At 33.2% G+C, this 20322-nt stretch overlaps 2 protein-coding genes across 3 annotated transcripts in view; both read right to left on the minus strand.

Moving 5' to 3' along the window:
* Positions 1–8197, minus strand: part of Serpini2 (serpin family I member 2) — a 33466-nt gene extending 25269 nt beyond the window's left edge. Inside the window, exons 1-4 of the mRNA XM_047565574.1 lie at positions 7951–8197; positions 2939–3169; positions 1169–1363; positions 895–1087 (exon numbers count right to left, since the gene is read on the minus strand). Coding sequence (XP_047421530.1) covers positions 895–1087; positions 1169–1363; positions 2939–3169; positions 7951–8194 — 863 coding nt within the window. The 5' untranslated portion in view covers positions 8195–8197. The remainder of the gene's footprint in view (positions 1–894; positions 1088–1168; positions 1364–2938; positions 3170–7950) is intronic.
* Positions 8198–15684: 7487 nt separating this feature from the next.
* Wdr49 (WD repeat domain 49) overlaps positions 15685–20322 on the minus strand; it is a 135058-nt gene continuing 130420 nt past the window's right edge. For both annotated transcript variants that reach the window (XM_047564787.1, XM_047564786.1), the window contains one exon: positions 15685–16193. In XM_047564787.1, coding sequence (XP_047420743.1) covers positions 16063–16193 — 131 coding nt within the window. In that variant the 3' untranslated portion in view covers positions 15685–16062. The remainder of the gene's footprint in view (positions 16194–20322) is intronic.

Below are 20322 nucleotides of genomic sequence, written 5' to 3' on the forward strand. Positions count from 1 at the left end.
AGATTTTTCATCACCAAATAGTAGTGGAGGAGCAGGAGTGACTTTTTAAAAGGACAAAAACCAGGAGACAAAACACTGGTAATCTTGGTGAGAGTATGATTGGTATGACTTATGAATGGATCCTGGCTAAGTGCAAAGGAAGTAAAAGCCTAGAGGACTAAGAGACCAGAGGCCAGGGACCCAGGAGCAGAGACCATGTAGGAATTGTGGAGCTTACAGAGAAATATAGAAATCAAAGAAGAGCATAAAATCTGTTAAATATCTCTCTTCTTAAAAGTTCAGGTGAAATATGGATTGGGGTTATTTGGGCACAACTTTCTCTCCATAGTCACTTCTGTCCCTTAGAACTATGATATCAGTGTTTATAATCATTGCTTCCTACAATCATCCTTTGCAATTTCCATGTTGTATTAACTATGTAAAATTGGCCATAGGATTCTATGTATAATTCAGTGACTGTTAGAGCACTATTTTGTCAAAGGTGATTTAGCATATTTTTAATAGTATCATATATACTATCATAAATTATTGGAGAATTTGTTTTCTCTAGATAGAAAGTAAGTATTTTAAACTCTAATCAGAAAGAAATTAGAAGGATAAATTTGCAAAATAAAAAGATAATTCTTTTTAATTTCAGTATTCTTAATTTACAACATAATTCTTCATCTCTTTCAGAAAGAATTAAAACACTGAAATTCATTTCTCATGGAGAAACTACACTGGCAGGGGAAAGACTGGCTTTTGAATCCATTCTGCGGAGTAACATTCTTAAATGCATTTTTCTTTTTATTTATGGCAATAACCTTCTCACACATTTGCTATCTTTCAGCTGGCTTTCAAATATCTCCATAAGGAGGAACATAGGAACCAGGAAAATAAAATGACATGACCCACCTAGGGAGACTTATTTCCACTTCTTCTTCCTGCATCCCAGAGAACCATTTCAGGATCTGATGAGCAGTAATTAGTTTTTCTACTTCTGCTATGTTCACCTCTTCTACAGGAAGTATGATGATTAAACTAAAGTGGTCGTCCTTATAAGGCAATTCCAAAACCTGGTATTTCATGGAGGATTCAGAAAAGTAACCTGGAACCAAGGAAATAAATTATTAAATGTTGCTGGCAATTACCAGAGCCAGGCTTTAAGAAGTAGCGTTTCTCCTATTACCGTATTTTGTTTTCAGGAGAGCCTTCATCATTGGAATTTTGACAACTGAACCATCTTTCTTAGTAAAATTCATCAGTTGCGTGTTCTCTTTTCTAAATTGCTGCTTCCAATCCCCTTTGAAATAGATAGCATTCACCAAGACAAGTCGAGTCAGAGGACCAAATTCTTCCCCCGAAAACATGTTTTTAATTTTTCCTATGAAAAGGTAGAGAAAGAAGCAGGAAGAAATATTCCATAATAATTAAGTGGAACTGCTTTAAAGAGGATTAAAGCAAAAATGTCTTATGCACAGATATTTTGGACACTTGTCTTATAATCTAACCCTAGCAATTTTGAGAATAAAGGGAGATTCTATCAAATATTTCACTAAGAAACAGGTGCAAATGGATTCCAGTAGGAAATAGGAACTATGTGACTATATTGGGCAAACTCAGACATACCCAGTAATGGATTCTTTTCAGTGAGATTATTTTACCATCTGCCTTTCAGACAGAAAGGACAAAAACAATATATTTCTTTCTGAATATTTACTGGTATTATTCAGACTTTATTTCAAGGTTCTCCAGCAGGTTGATCATATTTAATAGGTTAATTGTAGACTTGAACTTGCCACTCTTGTGTACCATAGGAATAGGACAAGAGTGGACAAAGTATCTCTCAAAATAATAAAGAATCAGCATCTTTTTCAAAGCAGTTCATAATTTCTCTTGGTTTTGCAATTTAATAGTAACTTAAATAATGGTGAAATAGGAGATTTGATCCTTCTGATTCATGGTGGAATAGTTAAATATTCATTCATTTTTATCTTTTACTCTAAGAAATTAAAAACCATGAATACAATGGCAAATAACGGCTTTATGAAAATGGGAAACTTTACCATCTGTGATTTTCCTCTTCTAAACAATCAGTCTATGCACAGTAAGTATTTCCAAGTTAAAATAGGCACTGTTGGGTGTCATGAATCTGTCTAGAGACTTCCCAGTCTGTATGCCTGTGGACACTGTTCACCACACGCAACTCAGATTTTCAACTATGATTCCCCAAGTGAGGCTACCCATAAAGACTACAGAGCATCTCATACCATCACAAGTTTTGCAATTTAAGGAATAATCAAAGAAATAAACTAGTCTAAATTAAGGGACTGGTGTGTGATTATTACTTCACAAACATTATTTCAAAACTTTCAATAATCCTGAAATGTTCCTTTAAACACAGATCTATCTGAGTTTAAGCTTATTACATCCAATTTAGTCTTTGCTAGTCATGGCTGTGTTAGTCTAATCTTTTATTTAAATAACATGTTATGATAGAACTATTAACATTATGTGTATTATGATAGAACTATTAAGAATGTTTATTATTATTTAAACATTAACACCATCAACTAACTGTGTTAATTATTTACAGTACATGTGGGAAAAAAGTCATTTGAGATTGACATATTTAAGTTCTACCTGGCCAAAGATCTTCCTGTTTTAATATTTGAAAAATCAATGTAAAAACTAAAATTACTTTTTAAATTCTTCAATTAAGAATTCTGTAAATAGGTATCTCTCAAAAAATATAAAAGAACCAGCATCTTTCTCAAAGCAGTTTATAATTTCTCTTGATTTCGTATTTTAATAGTAACTTAAATAGTGGTGAAATATGAGATTTGATCCTTCTGATCCATAGTGGAATAGTTAAATATTCATTCAATCTTTACTCTAAGATATTAAAAGCCAGGAGTACAATGGCAAATAATGACTTTTTGAAAATGGGAAACTTTACCATCTGTTTTGCTTTCTACCCAGGTACTTATTGTTTCTGCACAAGCCTTTGCATTCTGAAAATCCACCAGTTTTACAGTGCTCTGAAAAAACTCCTTGTTGCCATGGAGATACTGTTCCTTCACAGTGAATCCTTCTTGAAGGTAGAGGGCATTGGCAAGATTAAATGTAAATTCTTGTTTTTTCTCTGAGATGGCAGAGAAAAATGACTTCAACACAGAAAATTCTTCTCCTAAAAAATAATTATAACATACACTGACATATTGAACAACATAACACAACGGCATTTGTTATCTAAGCGTTCTGATTCATATCACCATTTTTTTGTACCCCTAGGTATAACTAATGATCTGAAGTTAGTATAAATATTTCAAGCATTTTATCTCAAGCACTCTTTTAGAGAAATCAACTTTTATATAGGAAAAATACCCATGTCATTTCAAAATTTGACAAACATAAGACTATGCATTTTTACAGGTTGAAGGAAAATCTCTTTATAGGCTCATTTAGCTCATTTTTTAGTTGTTGGAAATATGTATGTAGAATCTTGTACGTTCCATAATATGAACACACAATACTTAGGGAACGGTTATGCTAATGGATGTCGGTGGGGTTCGGCAGTGATGAGCTATCGTTTTCGATGTTACTTTTATTTCAGTGAAAGAAAGAACTGCTCTCTTTTAAGCAACTGTGCCTGTCCAGGTTTTCAAATGTGCAAGGTAAACCCTATGATCATCTCTAGAGATGTGTAAGAATCAGAGTTGCCTATTCCTTCAGGTTCGTGAATCTTTGACTGTCTACATGAACAATAAACATTCTTTAACCATTCCAATCACGGCTGCTAGACAAATGAGTCAATTAAAGGAATCTCCATGGATCGTCCATTTGCGTTGTCTGACCACAGTGCTGTCGGTAAGTTGTATATGCATATGAGAAACATCTCTTCTGATACTTTCTTCAGAGCTTTCTTTTCATTACCAAACGGTACAAATAAGTTTCACTGCCTTCTGGTTTAATCCTAGAACTCAATCATAAGTCTTGAACTCTTTGAATCAATAGGTTCTTTCAGGGTCTTCATTACATTTCTAGTTAAATATTGAAAATAATACTTGCATAAATTAAAGTTGATTGTATTCAATTCACTTCTATTGAAGAAAATTAGTAATTTGTCATTAAAAGATGACAAATAGTTTAAAAAGTTTCACTGCAAGAAACATGCTATTAGGTATAATGAAAATAAGAGACGTGTGTATGTGTGTTTGTGTAAACACAAACTTTATCAGAAGGTTAGCAGCTCACAGGGTGTCTTTGTGCAAATAACAATAGTGCTCCCTCTGGGGCACAGCAAATCCATGGCCTTAACACCTTGACCAGCTGTGTTGGTTACATTTCAGTTCCTATTTGCCTCCTTGGCCTGGTGTTCTGGCACAGGTACAACAATACCCTTACAGGAGGCTCTGCCAGGTATATTGCAGTATATTTCAAACTAGAATTCTCTACTCGTTAGTACATAAAGATATAAAAGATTCTAAATAAAAGAATTAGCTCCTGTATGACTTGATCTGAGTTTCAGTGACTCTTTATAACCCTGGAATTCTTCACATACAGAAAGAAAGTTAATCTATTCACTTGTGTATACAATGATTCCAAATGCAATCATTTATTGCTCTTTGAAGCTTGAAAGAAATATCTCAACAGCTGGGAGACTTCAGAGATTTCTTAAGACATCAGAGCTTCTCCAAAGTAATTAATTAAGGTCAGTAAAGAAGCCACAGAATTTGAAACCAATTTTCAGGTCAGAAAGAAATGACGGAATTTGAAACTAATTTTCAGGAATTTGAAATTTATGAACATCTTTAAGGAATGTCGAAAAAAGGAAAGAAGAAAAATTAGTTCTAACTCATTTATCAGAGCAAACAGATTTATGTCATGTACTTAAGGTCTAAGACTGTGTGACAAACAACTGCCCTTTGATAAATCACTGGACTCACAAGTCAATGAAAAAAATGTCACCAAGTAGCACAAGTTTGGAAGAGAATCTAAAGTTATCTGCCTTATAAATTTAATTTATAGATTAATGATCTCATTTAGCACAGATCGAAAAGAGTACATATGCATGACTCCTAATAAGCAATGAGAAAAGTTGATTTCATTTCATAAAATAGAGCCATGGAGAACCCACAGACCATGGGGTGAATGTGACTTTAAGGGTGATTGTACCAAACCTCCAAATAATATTCTAAAATTACAGTACCTGTTCTCTTCTGCTCGTAAGAGTTCAGTGACCAATTCTGTATGCTTTTGAGAGATCCAAAGATGAAAATACAAGTAGTCATAGAATTATAGATTATCTCAGCAGAAAGGTTCATATAAATCACTTAATCTGTCCTTCCTTTTTACAGTGAGAAATCAGCTCCACAGAGAGGAAGAAACTTGAGAGGTGACATGACTTATGCCAATAACAAGGTCACTTAATTGCAGAACTAGGATTGGAATTCATGCTTCATCTCCTTTTTTGCAGTGCTGGGGATTGAACCCAGGGTCTCATAGTCTACCACTGAGCTACATACCCAGCCAAGTTCTCTTTTCATAACCCTCTTAGAATAAAGAACCACCCTTAATTTAGCCTCTCATCAGTCAGCAGCATGACAGAAGCAAAGCAAAATGGAGCATTATCAAAATGATCAGCAAAATGGACAAGGTAAATTCTAACCAGATGTTTTGACACAGGGAGAAAGGAGAACTGAGGACTTGAAGAGCCCCAGTCATTCCCTCAGTTGTATGTCCTGTAGAATAAGCAAGTGTTAACATGGAAGAGCAGGGCAGGCACCACAGATTTGCAGGAAAAGCAAAATCAAGACTTATTCAAGATATAGCATCTTTTCAAATGAGAGGCGGACTGAAGGAAAGACCAGGACTAACATGACTCAAGGAGACACTTATCTCAGGCATAAAATGTAAGGAGATGCTAAAAGTTTAAATAATCAAGATATATGTTTCAATTGCAAAATTAATGCCAAAATTAAAATCACTGCAAAAATTTTGATGAACAAAATATAAGATCTTTAAATAAAAAAGGGGACTGGTATTTCTGATTTTTATTTTCACCCTTGGTTTCAATATAGCTGCGACAGACACTGTCTTCTGATCTGTTTGCCTTTTGTTCCAACCTAGAGCCTTTCTGCTCATTTTTAGACTACCTGGGCCTTCTCTCTAATTCCCTGTCAGTCACTCATTCTATTCCACTTCCTGTCTCTCTTTCTCTTATTTCTTCATTTTCTTCTTTATTTTCTGAATTTTATTTCTCACATTTTCTCCCTCTGGGCCTGCGTTTCTTTTCTTTTGAAGCTTTCCCTCACTCTGTGTCACTCTCCATCCCTTAACAAGGCACAATGCACTGTTTGGGTAGATTTTGTCAAATGCATTAAAGTGTTAATGTTTAATTGTCCATATGTACTCTTGCACAGAAAATATTTAAAATGTCATTATAATTCTTACTATCTATTAGTCTCTCTGAATCACTTTTGGAATTAGTCCTGGCCAAATTAGTTGACCTTTTCTTTTTGCCTCAGTTTTTTCTCATCTGTATGGCAGAGTTTTGTTTATCTTATAGAGCAATTATAAATATCAAATGGGATACTATATATCAAGCAGACAAAACAGCAGCTAATACCCTCTGTGTGTTTGATGGTGCATGATTATTATTATGATTATTATGTTCAGAAACCACAGTTCTTAAGGCTTCTGTTACTAAGATGCCTGCATTTAAAGGAATTTAGATTTTGGAGGCTCTAATCTTACTAGCTTATCATGGAATCAACTTTACATATCTTCATAAACATTCTGTTACTTTTCAAAGCAGTATCATGTGATTTAAATGTTTCTGGGAATGGTGTAATGGGATTTGCTGAAATTAATCAAGACTAAGTCTGGAATACAGTGGCTTCATTATACATTATTCACAAAGGAAAACTCTTGCAATTAACTTATCACCAACTCCTTTTCTGTATAAAATTGGCTTTATTTGAAATGAAGCAATTAAAACCTTGTAAATAGTATTTTCAGGAAAATAATTCCTAAATATAGCTACTCTGTGATAAGGCAGAAATCAGTAATAGTGACTAAATTCCTAAATTAAGAATCCAGATGTCTCCTTTAATGTTGGGTCCACATTGTCTAATAGTGATGTCAATGTGTAAAATGCAAACGATGTTTCAAACAGGATGTCAAAAGAAAATACAGTCTCTGGCATAAACCTTGTGGGACTCCAAGCAACCACCACCCAAAAGCAAAACACCTCTGATGGATTATTTAAATGCTTTTCTCAAATTTTCTTCTAAAACTATTGAATAAACTCTTAATGATTTTCTTGGTCTCACTGTGGGTGAAAGTGCATTTTTAATAAGAAAATTGTGGGAAACACCTACTGAAGAAGACTTGAATAAGTGGAATATACATAATAGAAAATAAAGTGCAACAATTTAAAATTGTATTTTAATTCAGTAGCATGATATGGGAAAATGATCTTTGCAAAGTAAATAAAGGAAGAAAGGGTTGGGGATATAGCTCAGTGGTAGAACACTGGCCTATAATGTGTAAGGTCCTGAGTTCAATCCCCAGGACAGCAACAACAACAACAAAAAGACACTAGTATATGAAGGAATATGATTATTATGTCATTATTATGTCATACAATTATTATTAGTATTATACGTGCATATGCGCACACAGCATAATCTCAACTTAAACTAACCAAAACAAACAGATCAGAAAAAAATACAAACATGCACAAAAATTGATATCTGTATAAATGTTAATTTCTTAAATTATTTTAAACATTTTCATTGGAAAACAATAGATGAATGAAAATAACTTATGTTTACATTTTATAATAATTTCATAATTTCTATATTTTTCACTTATTCAAGTTCTATAATCCTGACCCTCTAATACTTAAAAAATCAATTTGACCATATCATGTTGACTATAAATAATCAAGTGTATGAGTCTCACCAGTTGGGTTTTCCTGCAGCTTCAGAGTTCGTTTTATTTGCTGCAGTGCTTTTCCTTTTGCTCCCAGTTGTACCATTCCAAGAACCAAAGTTGTTCCAAGGGGGGAAAACACAATGTTGTTCTTGTGAGATAAGCAGATAGTTTGATAAAGATCCACTGCAAATTCAGCGTTTTTTTGAGCCAAGGTTCTTGAGATCTGACTTCCAGAAAACATCAACAGGAGACTCCACAAGATTTTATCCATTTTGACTTCTTCTGTTTATTGTTTAATTTAAAATATTATTGGCTTTCAAGATAAGATTTTACTATACTATACTACACCCAACAGAAGACTTTATACCTACTACTGGAACTTTCTATCTCATTAGAACACACTACCACAAGAAGACTGCAATGGCAGTTTTCTGACCAACTATCATCAAATAGAAGAAACAATTTATGTGGTACTGGTATTTTTTTAGGTTCCTTCAAGAACCAAGACAAAATATATTTGTAGTTTCTTAAAATTAAAGGATAAATGGCAATTATGGAGCATTATCAATGGCAATACTGTCTTTAAGTAACTGTATGATGCATCTTTCTTATTTTTTCTCATGGTTTTATATCACACCTGTAACTCTGATATGAAGAGAAACTTCTTACAGGCTACTCTAAAATTGTTAATAGACCAAGCATGGAAATGAAATAAAGACAAGCACCCTACAATCTGTTTTTCACCTATAGTATTAGGAAGTTAATGTATTCTAAATCACTTGAGTAATCTAACTTTCCAATAGCTTTTTCACAGACTACGGAATCTCACTCTAAATAGCAAAATAGTCCAAAACCTACCTTATACTCTTATACCTTTTCAAAGGAGGGGAAAAGAAATGCAAAACAAAACAAAATATGTAAAGAAATAAAATGACAATTTCTGGGCACATTGTTACATACCTGTAATCCCAGAGATTCAGAAGCCTGATGCAAAAGGATCACAAGTTCAAGGACAGCCTGGGCAACTTAGTGAGACCCTGCCTCAAAATAAAAATAAGGAAGACTGGCTTGTAGCTCAGGAATAGAGTATCCTGGGTTCAACCCTCAGTATTGAGGAATAAAAAGAAATAAAATGATAAAGGAAGAAAGTGATTTTTAAAAGATGAAGGAATCATTTTATTACGATTATTATCACACGTTAACTGCACAGAATAATGGGCTTCACCATGACATTTTCATACCTGCATACAACATGCTTTAATCATATCCACATTTCCTATTTCCCTCTTATCCCCTCACCTCTACTTCAGTCCCCTTCTCCTTCCCCAACGGCCCCCTTCTAGTTTCCTGTCATCTTTTTTCCTGTAGATTTCACATATGGGAAAATATATGTGATTCTTGTCTTTTGATAAAATGATTACCAGATAAGAGAGTAGCAACAAATGAAAACCATAACTGAGTCACAAGATGGACACCATATTCATGATCCCTATAGTCAAATTATAGGAAATTCAACTATCTGATTATATTTTGAACAGAATTACTTTTGCAATATTGCTACACCGTTGGTAGAATACTTACTCTGAGGTCTCATAAATTTTAGTAATTCTAATTTTACTTTTTAAATAATACATGTTAGTGACACTTAGTAAGTTGCCAGGAAGGAACCCTTCACTGGGGTAAAAATGAAAGTCTTCAGAATACTGTGATGCACAGCTAAGAAATGGAAAACTACATTTCAGGAGTGTTTTGCAGACCATTAAGAGGGTCATTGTGATCCATAGTAGGTAAAAATTACTAATCGTTGAATATTCTCCAAAACTATAGACTGATTATTTAGATATCTCAAGCACTTTTTAAATATATTTAGTTAAACTTTATTTATTTAAACATACATTTTACATAGAGAAAAAGCTCAAAATGTAATCCAAAGTGATTTTTAGACAATATTGTGTTGGTAAATTATAAATATAAATAATAAATATAGATAATTTAAATGTCAATAAAATATAGATAATATATAATTAAATATCGATTATATATTATCAAGCAAATATTAAGGACTGATTGGATCAGTACATTAGGATGTGAAAGTGCAATAATAAACACCTATACTTTTATGGGAAAAATCATTGTTCTGAGATATTCAGTTTTTCAAAATAGTTCTGATGAAAATATTTTTCATAGCTTCATAAGTAGTGAAAATATTATTGGTACCTTTAAGTCATCAAATGGTAATTCATTACTAAGTTACTGCTAAATAATAAAAAATATTATGAAGAATGTAATTTTCCCATTGTAATAGAATCTTGCCTTTAGAGTAATCCTCTTATTAACAATTTTCATAATTAAAATTTATATTTTTTGCACCCATGTCTCACAGAAAATTTCTGGACACTTAATCAATTATAATCTGACAAATAATTGGTTTGAAAATTTCACTTGCCTCATTGGTTTTTGGCTAAAATCTCATCAAAAAGCACAATGTACTGAAAACTAAACATCCTGTTGAATTCTGCCATAAGAAATTGAACTTCCAATTTATAGTAAAATCTTTTAAGTAGAATAAAAGCAATGCATTAATTTAATAAATTCAAATGGTTTCTGCACCAGGCAAATTGAAATGCCATTCTTCTACTTTACTAAACACTCAGAGTCAAATCTATTACATACATACTTCATTCAAAAGCTATTTAATTTTAAAGTACTTACCCCAAATTGGTTTCTGATTACTTACTGGAATGTTATAGCTGAATGTGCTTACTGGGAAACACTTGTTCACGGAACACCTGATCAGCCAAGGCCAAATATATTTGTCTTGAATTTTGCTTTATTAATTCTTCTGGAACCATAGCAGGTGCTCACTACATTTGTAGGAAAGGGCTAACATGCCAAAGTAATGATCAGTGATAAACTATGCAAGAATTGACAGAGGAAAAATTAGGATTTTTAAAAATTATTAAATGTATCCATTATTTGCTTGTTTTAAAAATAAAAAACAGAATTATGAAGAATGTGCTAGTGGTTGTAACTTTGCTGGTAATTATTTCTTTTTGTTTCTCATAGGGTTCCTATATCAGATTACCAATGTGCCCCATCATAAATATTTCAGAATGCCTATGAGAAACAGAATAAAGCTAAATCAAGTTCACAGTGCAAAGACAAATTACTGCTGCATTTACAAAGTTCTCAACAATTCATCAAATTATGCAATAGTCATAGGAGACTCCTGTGACTATGAGACCTATTTAAACTTTTAGGAAAAATGATGGATGTTGAAAAATTATATTCTTTATGTTTAGCAAAAAAAGACCAGATTAGGATTACTGATTTACCAAATTATACCTATTTACATATTTACTATGGTTAATAGTATTACCTATTAACCATAGGTAACTTGATAATGAACATTGATGTCACTTTTTATGCTTTTAAAATTCTACATGATTTTCTCTACAAACAGGCCATTAATTTAAAAAAGTATGCATAATTGAATGGGTTTTTAATCTCATTTTTGTAGTTCAAATCAATCACCTCACTGGCAATTAGATATTGAACACATTGCATTATTCATCAGTGGCCTCTGAGAAAAGAAATGAAAAATCTGGTCCACTGTCAATTAAACAGATATGTCAATACTGATGACTAAACAATATTATTTCTGATAAATTTATGAGAAAGAAATAAAATGAGCATATATATATGCACATATATTACATATGTATTCAATTTTATAAGGAATTCATCTTTAGGTTTCTTTTTGGGGGACTCTATTGATACCTTTCAGTGTTCTAATAGGGTTACGACTTAATTCCAGACTTGAGAAGCCTGATATCTATCATAAACCATAATCGCCTAGTTGATGTTCTTAATCAACTATATGAGCATCTCTAAATGTTTAAATCTTATTTTTTTCTAATATGATATTCATTAAAATACAAAAATTTTTCTACCTTCAACTTAACATTGCTAGAGACAATTTTCGAAAATCAGAGAGGTTTAACACAAGAGCACAATCCCTATTTATTCCACACTGTGATACATAAATAATAAGTCTGAATGTCTAAGACTATCAGTCAATCAATGCTTTTCTACCCATGTAGTGACATCAGAAAACATCCATCACCAGCACACTTGACTACTAAATTAAGATGTCTGTACATTACTCATATCATAATGTGATTTATTCCGAAACAGTCCATTACTTTGCCTTCCAATGGCATAGACAGCCACTCTGTCTTATTAAGATCATTTAATGAAGCTGTTCTGTGAGGACCTTCTATTAGTGCAGTTCAAGCAAAATGTGCATTTTCCTGGCTCTTAGGTAGCAAAAAGCAATAACCATGAATTTCTCCTCCCTGGTTTAAGCTCTTTTAATAGACAATAAAGATATCAAAATTGTTCATAAAATATTACTGCAAAGCTTTTAAATATTTTCACCAATCTGTTCCTTGCATCACTCTTGCCCCTAAAAAATCAGAAAAAAAAATATTCATAATAAGAGCCAGAGTGACTTGGTATAAATTTCAACACCATTGCCTCTACCACCATTCAGAAATAAATTTAGGAACATATAAAAAAATAATTAGCAAGGGGTCCCAGTTACAATCCCCTCACCTTTTTTAGCATTTTATAGGTTTTTTTTAGTAAAAATATTCTTAATTCTAAACTTTAAAAACCTAAAAGCAAGTGTCATCATCAATAAAAAGCTTAAAAAAGTTAATTTTTCCAACTGAGCATGGGTTAATCTCAATTTTTCTCTGTCAGTTTGCTACATATATTTTGAGTGATAAGAGGGAAATGTTCTAAAAAGAGAAAAGGTTAAATTATATTTAGTGCAAATCTGCATGCTACAAACAAAAATTGAAGATTATGACACATCCTGTTTTAATGTGACAAGTTCCTTTCACTGCAGAAAAATGGATCTCAAATAATTGAATCTAAATGTTAATTTCAGAAGCCATTTATAATATCTCTAGTTCTATCAGCATTTGACAGGCAAGACCCTGATTGCTGCCTAGCACAATTAGATACTATAAGGTATGAAAGAAGAGTGAGACAATAACTAAACATCTCTCTTTTTGTGGATGTTTTTGTGCCAAATTATTAGAGATATTAACATTAAAAGAAACTTTCATAGTTTTAAAGGCTCTAGTCTCATTAAAGGTACTTGTGAGACAGCTCCTTTTAATTCATCTCACAGAAGAGGTCCTGAAGTTAATTAAGGGTGGAATTAAAGTTACATACAGGATAGAGCTTTTCACACATGGTAGGCTATAGAGAGGTCTGTGTACATGAACCAGACTATTTCAGACTAATCCCTTCAAACAAAGTCATCACCAGGGACAAAAAATAAAATATGTCTAGTAAAAGAATTTCAAATTATACCAGAAAAATTAGTAGGATCCTTCAATCTTTACTTGATAAACCAATACACTTTATGTGACTCCACTCTAGAAAGCCGAGGGCAGAGTAAGTGTATCTTATTTGTATATGAATACCCAATATCAAAAACAGTCCTGAATGATAGATGGATGGATGGATGAATAAATGGATGGATGGATGGATGGATGGATGGATAGATAAATGGATGGACTGATGGATGGAGGAAAAAGCCTTTACAAAATAATGAGTACTCATGTTACATCTCTTTAACATCTTAATATTCCTTTAAATTTCTGGAAATGTGACTCAGATTTCACTTCACTGCACTATCACCAACCTATGATTCATAAATCATATGCTCTGAGATTGAAATGATGGATTATACAATCAAACTTCCCATTCAGTGTAAGAATTCTCTGAAATAGCCCTGTGTGAGAGTTATTTTTGCTCAAACATCACAAGGAATCCTTCATCCCAAGACAAGTTTTTGCAATTTTTAAAAATTTACTTAGAAATATTTTTCAAATTTACATGAATGTGTGGGTATAGTGCAAAGATCTATTACCTTCATGTTTCCTGTCTTTCAGTTTCCCCAATTACTATCACTGACCACATTTTTATAATTATATGTATATTAAAAATTATATATATGTACTTGATGATAGATAAATATTTGTATATATTTTATATGTATAATAATTTTTATGAATCATGTAAGAGCAAGTTGCATAGTTTTCCATCATATCTGACCATTCCAGTATTTTCCTAAAACAAGAGCACCCTCCTACACAATCACCTCACAGCATACATGCTCACACAAATATATGTTTCTCCTACATCTTTCCCATATGTGCTTGTCATTCCATAAGGAGAAAAAGCAATGTACATGTAAGTTCTCAGAATGCACTTAAATGTACATGGAAGTGGTGACTGCCTTCTGAAAACCTCTCTATTACCACCTTCTCCCAAATGTAGCACCCCAGCATCGCTCTACTGATGCTAGTAATTCTACTATCAGGGTTCATTTCTTGAATTTACCCTATTAAGAAGTAAGTGAACAGAAGGAGAAAGGGCAAACACTGTGGCCTCAGGAATAAAACAGACCTGGGTTCCAGTGCCAACTCTGCCATTGATAAAACTGAGCAATACCCTAAAAAGGTAAAAATGACAGATTTTAACATTATAGGTCTATCTTATAAATTATTGTGAGTTCCAGATATATTGAACTAATGCAGCTGCTATGTCAAGTAAGCCCCTATGTTGCTAATTATTTACCAGTATGGGTTGTCACAAGATTTTTCTTAAAACAAAAACATATTTTGAAAGAACTCTTTAAAATATAAATACATACTGAGTAACTAACAATGTGTAAATGAATTTGTTAGTTCTTTCTACTGTACACAATTAAAAAGCAACATATGAATATTGGTTGCTTGGAGGATGATGAAATGTATAAAGGAAAATAGGTCCACAAAGAGAAGCAGTAAATTCCAGAAACAAATGTTTCCTATCTGACTGTCCTTGTAGGGCAAATCTTTTATACCATCCCAGACCCTTTGATTTTTTTTTTAAGGCTATTACCTCTTCGGTTGTGCTACACCATGCCACTCCATTTTAAAGTACAGTATAACAAAATACAGAAGTAGGTCACATATAATAATTTTCCCATAATTATTTAAAAGTATATGTCAATAAATATGAGCCAACTCAAATTAATAGGAAATGTTAATTGCCAGGATTTGATGAGTACATATTATATACATGTATCTAAATATCAGACTGTATGCCATAAATATGTACAATTATTGCATTTATTCATGTGTATGTAGTACAGGTGGTCGAACACATGGGTACTCTGGCATTCTATCACGAACTAATCCTTGGTTCATTTTTTTTTTTTTTTAGATGGGGGTCTCCCAAAATTGGAAAGACTGGTCTTGAACTTGTAATCCTTCCTCTTTGGCCTCCCAAGTTGCTGGTATTACAGGACGATGTCACCAGTCCAGCTATACATATTAATCAAAACAATTCTAAGTGTGTAAAAAGATGGGAATGTTAACAATTGTGATTTGATCCTTAAGTACTGTATACACATATCAAATTATGACACTGTATACCATAGATTTATATGCTTAAAATAAAATATAGTTTAAAAGAATTAATAGGAAATGTTGCTATCAACAAGATCTAATTGCCATTTTCAGAACTGCTGAAAAATAATCTAGAAAGTGTAAATAACTGGGAACAATTTTCTTATTCAAATTTGTAGATGTTCACTGTGTCAATAGCTTCCATACACTTGAATGGAGGTTTTATAATAAAAAATGACCAAACACATTTATATAGAGAGGCAAGTAGAAATGCAACTGGTTAAAGTACTTTATTCTGGAGTCGTAAATTTTTTTACCTAAAAACACTTGAGAACAGATAGTACCAATGAACATTTCGCCTTCTCTAGTCCAAACTTTCTCATATTAAGAATATGAAGTGAGGGCTGGGGATATAGCTCAGTTGGTTGAGTGCTTGCCTTGCAAGCACAAGGCCCTGGGTTCAAATCCCTAGTACCGCAAAAAAAAAAAAAAAAAAAGAATACGAAGTGAAAGACGACAGATAAAAGCAGCAATAAAACATCATCAGAAAATGAAGCCTCCAGAAGTTCAAATATAAAGTGAAAGACAGGCAGCATTCTTGATGTGTTTTCTGCACTTTATGCACGTACTTTCTGTGACAATGAAATATTTATTTTTCTTGCAATTATAATTGCTTCTTATTTCTCTTTATCTTCACTTCACAACTTGTTTCCTGATGTAATTGCTTGACTTTTCTTTCATGATCCAGAATTTCTTTGGGGAACAGGTTTTTTTCTACAAATACAGCTTTCAAAGCTACAAAATGATGAAGAAAATGACATGTAAATTACATTTGGTAAGAGACCCAATTCAATGAAGTGGTGGGGAGAAAATGCTCAAGTTTTCTTTTCCAAAACAATCGTGTGTTTCTAAAACCAAGAGTATATTTAAGAAAATTTTTTCTAAGCTTCTGCTACTCATTTCATTGCAATTTAAATTTAAAAGTTAATTTTTAACAAAGTTTGTTCTATTAATGCATTTATGTCATGATGGAGATCTGCCAGTTAAGAGTAGAGACAAAAGGAGTGTGTGTTTTTCAGTCTTTTTTTTTTAATCTACTTAACAGTTATCAAGGACTTGTAAAAAGCCAAGAACAAATTATTCTGTATTGAAATAAGACAATTAAAATAATCAAAACACAGTTTGACTATCTGCATGACTAAACCCATGCATCTGCAATCACATTCTTATAAAATACTTTGATCTGTAGGGATCTGTGGCTTCAGTAAAAAAGAGCCAAATTACCCCTATGAATGGATATATTGTTCATCAGCAAGAAGTGGGAGGAAATTGTGCCATGCATTCAAGAAAATAATTTTGGCCTTTTGCATAATTTTATCATTTCAATGAATGCTTATTGAATGTATATTGTACACAATGTTCTGTGCCCAAGCATAAGTGTGTCACAAATATGACCAAGTCACAAACATTTTTCCAACTGGTAGGATGTAGTAGCACTACCCATGTAACCAAAATACCATATACAATAGATACAGTAGTTTCAAGAGAGTATAGGAACATAAATTACACATAAATTTGTAAAGAGATTTTGACAATATATCGAGATCATGTGAAAAGCTTTAAGAATTAGGTGCTATTATGTAGATCTTAAAATCCAGGTTGGATTTAACTAATTTTTTAAAAATGGAGGTGAAGTAGGAGTGGCTTAGGGAACAGAAATGTCCACTATTGAACAAAGTGAATAAAAGTTCAGTGCAATAGGAGCTGCTATTGAGGTAACTAGATCATTCTGTACAATTTAACAGAAGCATAAATTTAAGAAGTCAAGTGGAATGAAGTTGGAACTCGACTGAGGAGCACTTTAAATGCAAAACCAAGGACAAAAGGAGAAAAGCAAACAGGATAACTTTATAACACAGTGGTATCTTTATATATTAGTATTAAAAAAAAAAAAAAACTTCTGTGTATTAGTTTTGTATCACTGTGCCCAAAATACCTGACAAGAGCAACTTAGAGGGGGAAAAGTTTATTTTGGCTCAGGGTTTCAGAGGTTTTAATCCATGGTCAGTTGACTCCATTGCTCTGGGCCTCAGTTGAAACTGAACATCATAAGAGAAAGGCATGGCAGAAGAGAGCTGCTCAGTCCATTGCAGCCAGGAAGCAGAGAGAGAGAAAGAGAGAAGAGGCCAGGGACAGATATAATCTAATGCCATGTCCCCAGTGACCTACTTTCTTGAGTCATGTCCCACCTGCCAACTGTTACCATCCAGTAATCTATTCAAATTATTAATCTATCAAATGCATTAATGAGATTATAGCTTCCATCAACCATCTTTTACTTAAAGTCCTGCCTCTGAATCTTGTTGCACTGGGGACCATGTTTCAAAGCATGAATTTTTGTGGGTGAAATTTCAGATTCAAATCAACACTCTCTACTTCTAGTACAAACATTGCTGTATGTCCATATCTTTCTCTTGTTTCCTGGAAATCATACAAGAACAATCAGGAAAATGAGGGAAAATAACTCTTCAAATAAATTCAACTTTCAGACAGATTCAGAGATGTAATCCATTGCCTACAATATAAGAAGAAAAGCAAACAGCTGAGACTGGGCAAAAATTGCAAAAGAAAAAAAAAACAGCATAAGACCACAAGCAGTATCTCAGAAAGTGCTGGCAAAAAGATGCTCTCGGAAGGTGAGTATCACCCTGAAGTACAAGGTTTCATTTTTAACCGTGGATGCTGAAAAGAAGTGAAGAAGGCTGGAGGCAGAAGTCTCCCTGACCGAGTTTGGTTCAAAGAAGCAGAAGAAGAAGAGCTACCTCAAGTATTTACTACAAACGTGAGTCATTCTTTACTGAAACCAGTCTTCATGGGTTGCAAAAACCTAAAGGCCCCCTGAGTCCACATCTCAACTCTTCACCCAGGAATCTACCACGTGTTTCAAGTCTTAAGAAAATCCAACTCATTAAACTAATTTTAAAAAGGAACATTTAAAGGCTAGCATAGTATGAACATGAAAGTATTATGAACAAAAACCAGAAACAAATCATATTGGAGAAAAACAACAGAACTAATCAATATAAGAACCACCACCATAAAAATATGATCATTGCACCTTTAAAGGTGCTCAATTTCAAACCTTTTTAAAAAATAATTTTTCATTGGATTAAAAGAAAAACTCAATACACATCAAAAGCCAGGTGACTTAGGAATTTTTAAATAAAAGGTTAAGTATAACAGACAAATAAAAGCCAAAATCTGAAAGCATAAATATATACAGAAACCCTAAGAGGACAGACGGAAACTCATAATGGTAATTGTCAGAAATTAATGAGAGTGGGAATTGAAGAGTTCATTCTCATAGGAGGAAGGAAACACCTTTTTAAATGTTATTTTTTTTAACCTACAATTTGAACTGTGTGAATTTGTCTTATAGTAATAAGATAACAATGAAAACTGGAACGTCCTCTAAGCAACAAATGAAAAGACCACAATTGCCATCTGCCTAATACCCATAGTCTGAGGTAATGTGGATTTATGATGTACATTAGCAGTTGATCCTGTCTCCTGTGACTGCAGATTAGTACTTCAGAATCACAAGGAATTTTGAATCCTTTGAGGTTCCCTGAGATATACTGTAGAAGTCAGAATATTACTTCTGAAAGAAATTAGTGGTTTACTGAGATTTGTCTCTCAAATGGATGAATTTTCACCAGAATTGAATAGGCTTCAGGACAATTAAGCTACAAATGAACAGTTAGGCCCTTGTAAGATTTTGAGAGGAAATAATCTCACTTGGATACTCCTTTTTTTGGAGGTGGGTGTTGAGTTAAATAAATAGAAGACTAACAGTTCATATGCAGTATAGATCCCTGATACTCAGCTTAAAGATAATACAATTTTAGGAGATGTGTTAAAGAAAAAGAGTACAAAATTACAAACACTAAATTATTCATAAAAGTGATCAGCTGGTAGAATGAGAAAATAAATCTCAACAAATTACTGAAAAATTTATGTTGATTAAGTTCCTACATAGGCACTAGCTTTGGAAGTTCCAGTTACTTGCCTCCCAGGCCATACCACTTAGAATCCAGGAGAATATTTTGCTCAGAAAGGTTAGATTCGCTGTGTCACCTCCCTCTTTAAACACTCTAAAGGCTTCCCTTCATGCTTACAGTACAGATTCCCTGCCCCTGCAGCAGGGTCCCACACGACCGGACTCCCAGCTCATCTTGCACCAGTCTCTCATTCTATTCCAGCAAAGTGAACTTCTTTCTGTCCCTAGAACACTTCAACATCATTCCCACCTCAGCGGCTTTATACTTCTGTTCCCTGAGCTTGAACTAATATGTCTCCAAAGTCTTTGTGGGACTTTGTCTTTCAGAATTCAGCTTAGAATGTCAGAGACCTTTGTTAACACCCAACTTAGTTATGCTCAACTATATTATCTTGCTTTATTCTCTGCATGGTTCTTATCCATATCACTATTCAAACTTATCTTCTTCTTTTTTTTATTATTTATTGTCTACTTGTCCCCCTCTACAATAAATTCATAGAAAGTGAAGTCCTTGTCTGTCCCTGTATACCAAATACTCTAGCACCCAGCATGGTGTCCCGTTCATAGAAAGGGAATCAAAAAATACACCTGTCGAATGAATGAACAGATAAATAAATGCCATTCGCTCCTCACATTTTGGGAATTCCTTCATTGTAGAAACCCAAGGGCTCTACAATAATGACAAAAGCGTGTATTTTCACATCTTAGATCCATATATCTATCCATTTAACCACAATCCCAGTTCTTAAAAAATCAACAACTAGTGTTATCAGTAACTATTTACATTCACTCTTTCCTACCTGGGAAAATATGACATTTATATACTCATCCCTTCATTTTATAGTTAACTACCAGACAAAGTTT

This window comes from Sciurus carolinensis, chromosome 9, assembly GCF_902686445.1.
Source record: "Sciurus carolinensis chromosome 9, mSciCar1.2, whole genome shotgun sequence".
Classification (NCBI taxonomy): domain Eukaryota; kingdom Metazoa; phylum Chordata; class Mammalia; order Rodentia; family Sciuridae; genus Sciurus; species Sciurus carolinensis.